Source organism: Coregonus clupeaformis, chromosome 6 (genome assembly GCF_020615455.1).
Source record: "Coregonus clupeaformis isolate EN_2021a chromosome 6, ASM2061545v1, whole genome shotgun sequence".
Classification (NCBI taxonomy): domain Eukaryota; kingdom Metazoa; phylum Chordata; class Actinopteri; order Salmoniformes; family Salmonidae; genus Coregonus; species Coregonus clupeaformis.
The window spans coordinates 38,391,625-38,401,070 of record NC_059197.1 but is presented as its reverse complement, the minus strand read 5'-3'; the positions used below and the strand labels follow the sequence as shown (position 1 = coordinate 38,401,070).

At 42.5% G+C, this 9,446-nt stretch overlaps 1 protein-coding gene across 2 annotated transcripts; it reads left to right on the top strand.

Annotated features, from left to right (window-relative positions):
- The first annotated feature begins 122 nt into the window (after window positions 1-122).
- On the top strand, window positions 123-8,948 carry LOC121568371 (arsenite methyltransferase). Of its 2 annotated transcripts, none has more exons than XM_041878916.1 (10): window positions 123-217; window positions 2,740-2,870; window positions 3,263-3,413; window positions 3,646-3,782; window positions 3,939-4,008; window positions 4,159-4,240; window positions 4,451-4,582; window positions 7,040-7,182; window positions 7,648-7,731; window positions 7,940-8,948. In XM_041878916.1, exons 1-10 carry the CDS (start codon window positions 188-190, stop codon window positions 8,039-8,041), a joined length of 1,062 nt encoding a protein of 353 aa, XP_041734850.1. In that variant the 5' UTR covers window positions 123-187; the 3' UTR covers window positions 8,042-8,948. The 2 variants fall into 2 exon arrangements, with proteins under 2 accessions (XP_041734850.1, XP_041734849.1); XM_041878915.1 differs by lacking the exon at window positions 123-217 and adding an exon at window positions 1,474-1,521.
- The last annotated feature ends 498 nt before the right edge of the window (window positions 8,949-9,446 follow it).

The window sequence follows — 9,446 nt, the reverse complement described above, 5'->3', positions numbered from 1 at the left end:
TACGCTGTTTGATGGATTTCGAGCAACACAAACAAAGGGGACTACGCAAGAAGATGCGCAAACGTAGAAGACACGCGCAGTAATTCAAAGTCCCCGGATGAAGAAACGGATGTTTCGTCACTTGGACAGGATTTGTGGGTTTCAACGTTCCATGGCTCAAAGTTCATCCTGAGTCTGCCTAAAAAAAATGTCAACACAAGTGCATGACAATGTCAAGGTAGGTTTGTTATCAGATTACAACCGTGTATGTAGCTACACTCATTATTAAAGGTAGCTAAAGTAAGACGTATTGTTGATATCCTTGAGGACCTACCATGGTACCGACACTCAGCCCAGGCATGCAACTATTCCTATAAATCCACCGTGGCTACTCCCGCCTCCAGTAGTTGATCTAGAAGTGTTGGAGAGACTACAGAAAGATAAGGAGGGTGTTGATCCATCTGATTTGTTTAATAGACGTCTGGAGACTGTGTATTAGGATTGTGTGGCCATTTACACAGATGGTTCAAAAGATCTAAGGACAGGGTGTACTGGGTCAGCATTTGTAGTGCAGGAATGTGGGGTGGCAGTCAGGAAACGTATTACAGATCATGTGGCTGTATATACGGCGGAGCTGATGGCCATACTGTTGGCCTTGCAGTGGGTGGAGGAAGTCAAGCCAGACAGAGTAGTTATTTGGTCTGATTCATGTGCAGTGTTGATGAGTCTGCAGTCCTTTAGCTCACGTAGCAGACAATACCTGCTTTATGAGGTACTACAAACCCATGGCAGGATTAGACAGATGGGTATACAGATAAGATTTACTTGGGTCCCAGCCCATGTGGGGGTGGAGGGGAACGAGGCAGTTGATGTACTGGCTATACAAGCACTTAGTAGTGGGGATGTTGATGTTATAGTTTCAATCAGCAAGGCAGAGGCAAAAAGCCTGATATGGACAGTGATGGTGCAGAAATGGAAGGAGCAGTGGAATAGAGATACTAAGGGCAGGCATTTATTTCAAGTACAGAGGAACGTCGGGAGGGGAGGATGCAGGAAGGGACAGAAGAGAGGAGGCTATTTTTACAAGATGAAGGGTGGGACACAGCCGGTTGAATAAGACTTTAAATGTGATAGGAAAGCATCCAACAAGTGTGATTATTGCCAGGAAACAGAGACTGTGTGGGCAGTATCAGAGGGAAAGAGAGAGGAAGAAATCTAGTATGAGGGAGAAGAGGATACAGGAAATGAGTTGAAAGAGTATATTGAGTAGAACTTCATTAGATATAGTCTTTGTTCTACACATTTAGAAAAGAAACCAAAGGGGTTCAAAGGGTTACGTATTTTAGCACTAACAGATGAGAGAACAGCTAAAGTACTTTTCCCGGACATTACCACACCAGTTCAGTTCAGTCAGCATTTCTGTGTCCAGATTGTGTAAAATTTCTCAACACAAACACGGTCAAATTAGGCTTCAAAATAACAATTTCCTCAGTGACTCCTCCCGTCATTATGTCAACAAAACAAGTGCATGACAATGTCAAGGTAAGTTTCCCTTTATGAAAAAAATGCAGTCAGAGTGCAGTATAACTGAAGTACTCTGTAGTATAACTGTAGTTAGAGTGCATTCGAACTGAAGTTAGAGTGCAGTATAACTGCAGTATGCTGCAAATACTGTGTCCAAAATAATACGTATTTTTTTTACTACAGTAATTTTGCAGTGTAACTGCACTTATTCTGCAATTACTGCGTCCAAAATATAAGTCGACTGCAGTTTCAAAACTGCAATATTTTTTTGTAAGGCTATCATCAGATTTGCTATCAGAAAAATTTAGGTTAGGGCAGGCAACCCTGTTCCTGGCACCACACCTGCCCAACTGAACTAATTGATCAGTTCAGTCAGTGATGTCCTAAATTCAACACACCTGGTCTTCTAGGTCTGTTAAATCAAAAACATGAAGCGCCTGCTACACTCCAAGACCAGGATTGCCTACCCCTGGGTTATGGGGTTGGCTTGACAGTCGCATTTCGTGGTGAACTGTAACAACTTACAATAAGTCTGTACAGTATGCCTGTATAGTATGTTTTTGACGTGTACACACATACATTTCAATTACAGAAACATACAAAAGTCATAGATTAAAAAAATCTATCATATGTACAACCGCATCAAGTCCTAATGACAATCACGTTCCTCAGTAACATGTGAGTCAACCAAACTTTTAAACTCCTCCAAGGAAACAAGATTCTGGGGTTTCAAGCTGGTCTGGAGAGATTCCCAAGACCACGGAGCTGAGTAGCTAAAACACTTTTTGCCATGATCCGTTCTTATTTTAGGAAATGTTAAAAGTAAGTAGGAGTGAGACCGTAACTGGTATTTATTTTCTGACCTTATTAAAGAAGAACTGAGATTTTCTGTTTTCCCAAAATGGCCTTAGATCATAGTATATCAATGTTTAAGCCTACGTAGTCAACGAAGACCAGCCAACAGCACTATAGAGATAACAGTGATGTGTCAGATGCTTTTGGTTGGTAATAAACCAAAGAGCTGCGTGATACATGTAATCAAGTGCCTTCAGGGTAGTGCTTGAGGTCTGCATATAAATTACATCAGGACATTGATGATCATGTCCAATTGAAACAGTGTGCTTGTTCTAGATCAGTGGAACAGTTGCTGGGGACACCTAAGGACAGAGAGGTTTGGGAGACACTGGTACCAAGCATTATAATAGTGAGATTTATATATTTTGATCTCTTCCTCAGCAATACTATGGTTCTCGTCTGGAGTCCACCTGTGATCTGCAGACTAGTGCTTCCTGCTCTCTACCCTGCAGGCCAATGCCCAAGAGTGCTATGGAGGCCCTTAATCACGTTCACCCTGAAGTAACCAAACGGTATGATGATGACAATGAACCAATTGATTCAGGACTGCTTCTGTTGAGAATATATCTATTTGTATAATGATACAGAAGTAGAATACGTACATTTCCTACCAATATACATGAATAAAGACTAATATTGCAGCAAATGTGAAACTGTTAGGATACACATTCCTCTTTGTTCCAGATTTACATTTTAGTCAATTAGCAGACGCTCTTATCCAGAGCGACTTAGTGCATTCATCTTAAGATAGCTAGCTGGAACAGCCACATATCACAGTCATCGTAAGTACACTTTTCCTCAATAAAGTAGCTATCAGCAAAGTCAGAGCTAGCAAGAGTGAAAAGAGTCAAGTGCGAGTGTTATTTCACGAAAGGCTATATATTCCTATATCATTTGGTTCTAGGTTCTTTGGCTGTGGTCTTCCAGTTCCAGAGAAACTTCAGGGCTGCAGAATCTTGGACCTGGGCAGCGGTTCCGGCAGAGACTGCTATGCCCTCAGTAAACTGGTTGGCGAGACTGGCCATGTCACAGGCATTGAAATGACTGAGGAACTGGTATGTATAGCACCTAGACCTACATATTCACTCACCCTACATCTTCAGTAATCTAACAATCATTCTATTACATTGGTGTGTGATACTCTGCTTTGTGCTGTGGACCTGTGTGGCTCAGTTTGTAGAGCATGGCCCATGCAATGCCAGGATCATGGATAAAATTCACGCTGGGGTTATCAATGCAAAAATGGAATGCGTAAAAGCAGCTACTAAATGCCTTTTTTGTGCTCAGATTCTAGCGTCCCGTAAATACATCCAGTATCACCAGGAGAAGTTTGGCTTTGAGAAACCCAACACCACCTTCCTCCAGGGGTATATGGAGAAGCTAACTGCAGCTGGCATTGAGAATGACTCAATGGATATAATAGTGTAAGTTCAGGAACCATCATGTTACTTTGCTATCAAAACAATGGGTCCTTCTTTCTCAAATGTAATCTTTTGATCGTCTATCTATTTTGGTCGGTTTTACGATTCTGTTGGGAAAGTGAACAAAAATCCCCCTCTTTTATCTAATGTTTCTTCCAGGTCAAACTGTGTCATCTGTTTATGCCCTGATAAGAAAACGGTTCTACGGGAAGCCTACAAGGTCCTCAAGGTGAGTAGTCCACCACACTGCCTGTTATCATTGCATAGCATTATTATTAAAAACAGTATCCCAGGGCTTTATAAACTACAGATGGCAGTGACTGTGTCTCATAACTACTAATTCCTTTGTTCTTCCGTGTCTCTCTCCTGTGTGATATAGGAGGGTGGTGAATTGTACTTCAGTGACATGTATGCCAGCAATGTTGTTCATGACCACTTAAAAGAAGATCCAGTTATGTGGGGTAAGTGATCATGTTGCCCCTTCCTAGCATACAAAGAATGTTTGATAATGCATATTCTTCTCTTATCTTCAATATTTTTCAGATTCTGTCTCATTGGTGACATCTCAAAGTTAATTTACCCAGAAGGGGTTTTGTTTTACAAGTGTGCCGTGCAAATTGTACAACTGCTTTTCACACTGATGGTCTCTTCTCTGTTGTGTTTTGTGATAGGTGAGGGAATGGGCGGTTCCCTCTATTGGCGAGACCTCATCTCATTGGTCCAGGAGGTGGGCTTCAGCACTCCTCACCTCGTCTCAGCCAGTCACATCGAGGTCCACAACTGCGAGCTCAAAAAAAAAGCAGGTACATGCATCTCCATGACTGTCTAAGGCTGTTTACTTTAGGATGGAAACAGTATGCAGTTCTTACGCTAACCTAACCTCACTAATAACACATTTATTCATGATGTCTAGAAGCAGTTAGTATAAAAAATGTAAGCCTAATAAGGGCTGTGGCGGTCATTATATTTAGTCAGCCGGTGATTGTCAAGCAAATATCTGCCGGTCTCACGGTAATTGACCGTTAATGAACATAAACACATTTAGCATCTCCTGGCTTCCAAGCATAGCCTACAAGCCACTGATGCAGACCTTTAGAACATCTACATTTTAAAAAGTATAATAAATCCAGGTAATATAGCCTACACCATCACAATAAATCCATTATTTATTTTAGACAGGTCTAAAGAAACATGATATGAAGAAAATGTAGTCTATTTCAGAAGAACAGAATAGCATACTCTGAGTCGTCCTTATGTTATGCCCTGATCTGGCTATGCCATATGGCTGTGGGCTACACTAGTTCATTTAGCAGACAAGATTTGCTTGGAATTCCATGGCATTATTTTATAGTATGAAGAATACAATTGAACGAAGCTGAATAAAATAAAGGGATATTTTCTCTAAACTATTTGAGGGAGTGCGCACATGCGGCTATTCTGTGTTGAGGGGTTAACAAAGAAACAGGTACTCCTATATGCTTAATTTAGAGTTATTTATGTAACTTTAGTTGTGATACATTCTAAGGTTGCCTGATGCGACTCTAATGATGATTTGAAAAAAGTTGCATGAAAGGCATGAGCTCTGCTTTGTTTTTTGTGCAGGCTGTACACACTTCATCAGTCTCTCATTCACAATTTGACAAGCACTTGATAATGCCTTGAATTTCCCGGCTGCATCACCTTTGTGTGGCCATAATCCCCCTAAAAAGATCCATGCCTTTTGCGGCCAGTGGCCGTTGTGCCCTTGGGCTGAATATATAATCATTATAATTATCTTCTCCCCGCTGCGTGCCAAAGCACCTCTCACTCACATGGCTCTCAGTGACGTGATCGGTTCTTTCTCACAGGCTACAAGTGAAGACAGACACATCGGGGACGCAACTGCGCACGTCCTTATCCAATTCCGAGGCGCATAATGAAGAAATTGGAAGAACTGTCCACATTTACTTTTCGTCAGCCAACAAGATGAGTAGGCCTAACGAACAGCAAAAGCACTAGCCTATGTCAATCTACTATCCCCCATAGTACAAAAGTTGACCTAGTCTGTGCGATAAATAAATATTCCAAACATAGTCCGGGACAGTTGTGGGATGCGATAAATCCCAAATTAATACAACCACTAGCATAAAAAAAAAAAAATTACGCAATGAAAACGTTTAGCTTAAAATGTTGATCAATTATTTGGCTATTTCTTCACATTATAAGCGCAGCAATGCGCACACGGCAGTAGGCTATAGGCATGAATATTCCATTAGCAGGAAAACACCGTTCTCAAAAGTGACCACAAATGTGATTATGCATGTAATGCTTTTATAATTAAGTTGCATTTTCATGGGGGAAATTATCTCCCCAAACTTGAAACTCACGCGCTGCTTATGTATGCCAGTTAGGTTATAAACCCCTTGTAAAGTGGATTAATGTGCTTCATTTTAAGAGGTTATTTGGCCACTTCAGTTGTGATACAAACCTTATCAAAACATATAGGCCTATGGGCTAGGCTACATGAGGTGTGGGACTATGATTTTAAAAAGTCACAAAAAAAAACATGCTCTGTTTGCCTTAAGCAGGGCATCATTCACAAGTGATAGGCTAATATTGTCACCCATCACACTATTCTTGATTTAATCTTTACATGTACTAAAAAATATATATGAAATTTGTTTTGATTTAGAATGGACCATTATCATGCACCTATCTCAAAACAGGGGCAGTGGAAAAAAAAAAAATACATGTCATCTATGCACTTAAATAGCGAATGGAGGACACACTTCATGTGGTTCATTTTCATGCCAGCCAGGTTGTCTATACTACTGTTTTAAAAAGAAGCAATGTGCTTAATATTAGGAAGGTTGAGAAATAAATATAGTAGGCCTAGCATATAGAAAGCTGATGGGATCCTCCTCTTTTTAAAAGAGGCCATCACTCTGTTTTCTAACGCAATTGCATAGCCTATAGAAATGTTGCGCAAGATGAGCTCATGGGCGCTCATGAAGTGTTTGATTAGATTTTAGATTACATTTGCATTGATGTCAGAATGATTAGAGGGACAATAGAGTGCTGAGTACCAGGCAGTTAGCAAGTTTGGTAGGCTACTAATGTCCAGCAGCAGCATCAGAGCTTGGAGAAGCCTAATTACCGTGACTAAACAATCACATGGAATTTGACTGCCATCATGACTCGTGACCGCCGGTGTGGTGGTAATACGGTCACCGTAACAGCCCTAAGCCTAGTCAGTCACTTCCATCTCCAACGTGTTGCAGGTGATATTAGCTATGCATCTGGCACTTACCGGCTCTTCAAGTTGCCCAAAAAGCTTGAGATGTCAAGTGCAATAGTGACCTACAAGGGGACTGTGCCTGACTACCCGTGTCAGCTGGAGTTTGACTCCTCCCACTGCTTCAAGGTATGTTGGTGCAAACACGGCAGGGCTCTCCAAACCTGTTCCTGGAGAGCTACTGTCCTGTAGGTTTTTGCTCCAACCCCAATCTAGCGCACCTGATTCTAATAATTAGCTGGTTGATAAGCTGAATCAGGTTAGTTACAACGGGTTGGAGTGAAAACCTACATGAGGGTAGCTCTCCAGGAGCAGGGCACCCTCACCTAAGCATTTTTCATAAAGGCAGCATTGGTTGCTTCTGTTTATGTAGCAAGGTAATTTTGTTCCCTTATTTATGAACAAGTGTTTTACTTGTGTATGCTTATTGATACAGTAGTTGATATGGACCACTGATACACACGCATTTTATACATACATTTCTAAAAATGGATTTCGCACTGCATTAGGTCAATGCACAAATTGTGTGGGTTGTCTGTTATGCTAAGTGAATGTATAATCCCTGTGATGTTTACTTTGTATTGTGCATTGCAGAAAAACGTGGCGCTGCAGGTCGATGGGGAGATGGCTGCTATCCTCCAGTGCTCTCGCTTCTCCCCGGACTTCTGCATCCAGAAGGTAGGTACCACTTTACAAAGGTAACACCTTACATTGTTGCTGTTATAGCTCCGTAGTAGCAATGTAATTACAATAGTAACATGGTACCAAAAAGCAATCAGGGACTGTTAATTATCATAAGAAGTAAAGCTACTCCGCAAATACCTCAACTGGCGTTTACTTGTGATCATTTGAATCCTGAACTGTGTCCTCTGCTCTCCCTTTTCAGTACGGCCACCTCAGCCCATTCCTGCTGGCTGATAAGCTGGGCTCCTCGGTGAAGCAGTGCTCCAAAACAGGCAAAGCTGCAGGAGGCAGTGGGGAGACCTAACTAACTACACCTGGATGACATCAAATCCATGAAGGAACCTCCTCAGAGGGCCAGGGTGTATGGCCCAATCATCTCTCCTTTCTGCTACTTCCCACAAATCTAAAATCATTGGAGTGTTGTTGGCCTGGGCTATTGGTAGTTTCCACTGTATTTCTTTTACCAGACATTTCCTTTCATATCAGTGAAGGGAAGTGAACAAGTGCACTTGAAGGAGAGGTTATTTGGACGCACCCAATGTGACAGAAAATATGTCAATTTCGATGTCCGCACCTATGTAGTACAAATTATATAGAAAAGTTTGTAGTGTTCCTTTTCAGACTGAAAGCTTACTGTGCCTTGAATTAAAAAATGTCATAGAATTAAACGTTATGGGGGGGAATGAAGTTGGAGTTCTAGAAAGATGCAGAGTGACGGACTTGGAATTCCGAGTTGAATGACCGTTCCGAGTTCCCAGTTGTCCCAGTTGTCTTGATCACTCAGAAGACTGAGATTTCCGGGTTCCTTGTTTTGAATGCGGCACTAGCCAGACTAGCAGGGTTTCCACTAGTTATCACAGCCACAAAATCATAATTAGATTTTAGATTAGTTTAATAGTCACATGTTCAGGGTTGCAAATGTAATTACAGGGTACAGTAAAAGGGGGAGACGGTAGCTGATTAGTGGTGACTATTCAGCAGCCTGATGGTCTGGGGGTAGAAGCTATTGGCCAGTCTTACAGTTTTTGCCATGATGCTCCTGTACTGCCCATGTCTGAGTGATGGAAACTGGTAGAACAGACCATGGCTCAGGTGGCTGGGGTCCCTGATGATCATTTGGCCTTCCTGCAACACCTGGTGTTTACATTTACATTTTAGTCATTTAGCAGACGCTCTTATCCAGAGCGACTTACAGTTAGTGAGTGCATACATTTTTTCATTTTTTCATACTGGCCCCCCGTGGGAATCGAACCCACAACCCTGGCGTTGCAAGCGCCATGCTCTACCAACTGAGCTACATCCCTGCTGGCCATTCCCTCCCCTACCCTGGACGACGCTGGGCCAATTGTGCGCCGCCCCTTGAGGTCTCCCGGTCGCGGCCGGCTACGACAGAGCCTGGATTCGAACCAGGATCTCTAGTGGCACAGCTAGCACTGCGATGCAGTGCCTTAGACCACTGCGCCACTCGGGAGACTAGTTGTTGTAGGTGTCCTGGAGGGCAGGCAGTGTGCGTTCGGCTGAGCGTACAACCCTCTGTAGCGCCTTGCGGTCCCTGGCGGTGGAGTTGCCGTACCAGGCTGTGATGCAGCCGACAGTATGCTCTCGTTGGTGCTCCTGTAGAACACTGTGAGGGCCCTGAGATTAAAGAGTCGCTGTCATCACTTTTTGGGCAACCCACCAAATTCACATAGACATTTGTTCTAGATCTG

Excerpts from the sequence above, each read along its gene's own strand:
- LOC121568371 (XM_041878915.1), top strand. The coding sequence starts at position 1,489 with ATGTCAACAAAACAAGTGCATGACAATGTCAAG. Across the intron at positions 4,009-4,158 it reads AAGCCTACAAGGTCCTCAAG|GAGGGTGGTGAATTGTACTT; the intron begins GTGAGTAGTCCA and ends TGTGTGATATAG. Across the intron at positions 4,583-7,039 it reads CGAGCTCAAAAAAAAAGCAG|GTGATATTAGCTATGCATCT; the intron begins GTACATGCATCT and ends AACGTGTTGCAG.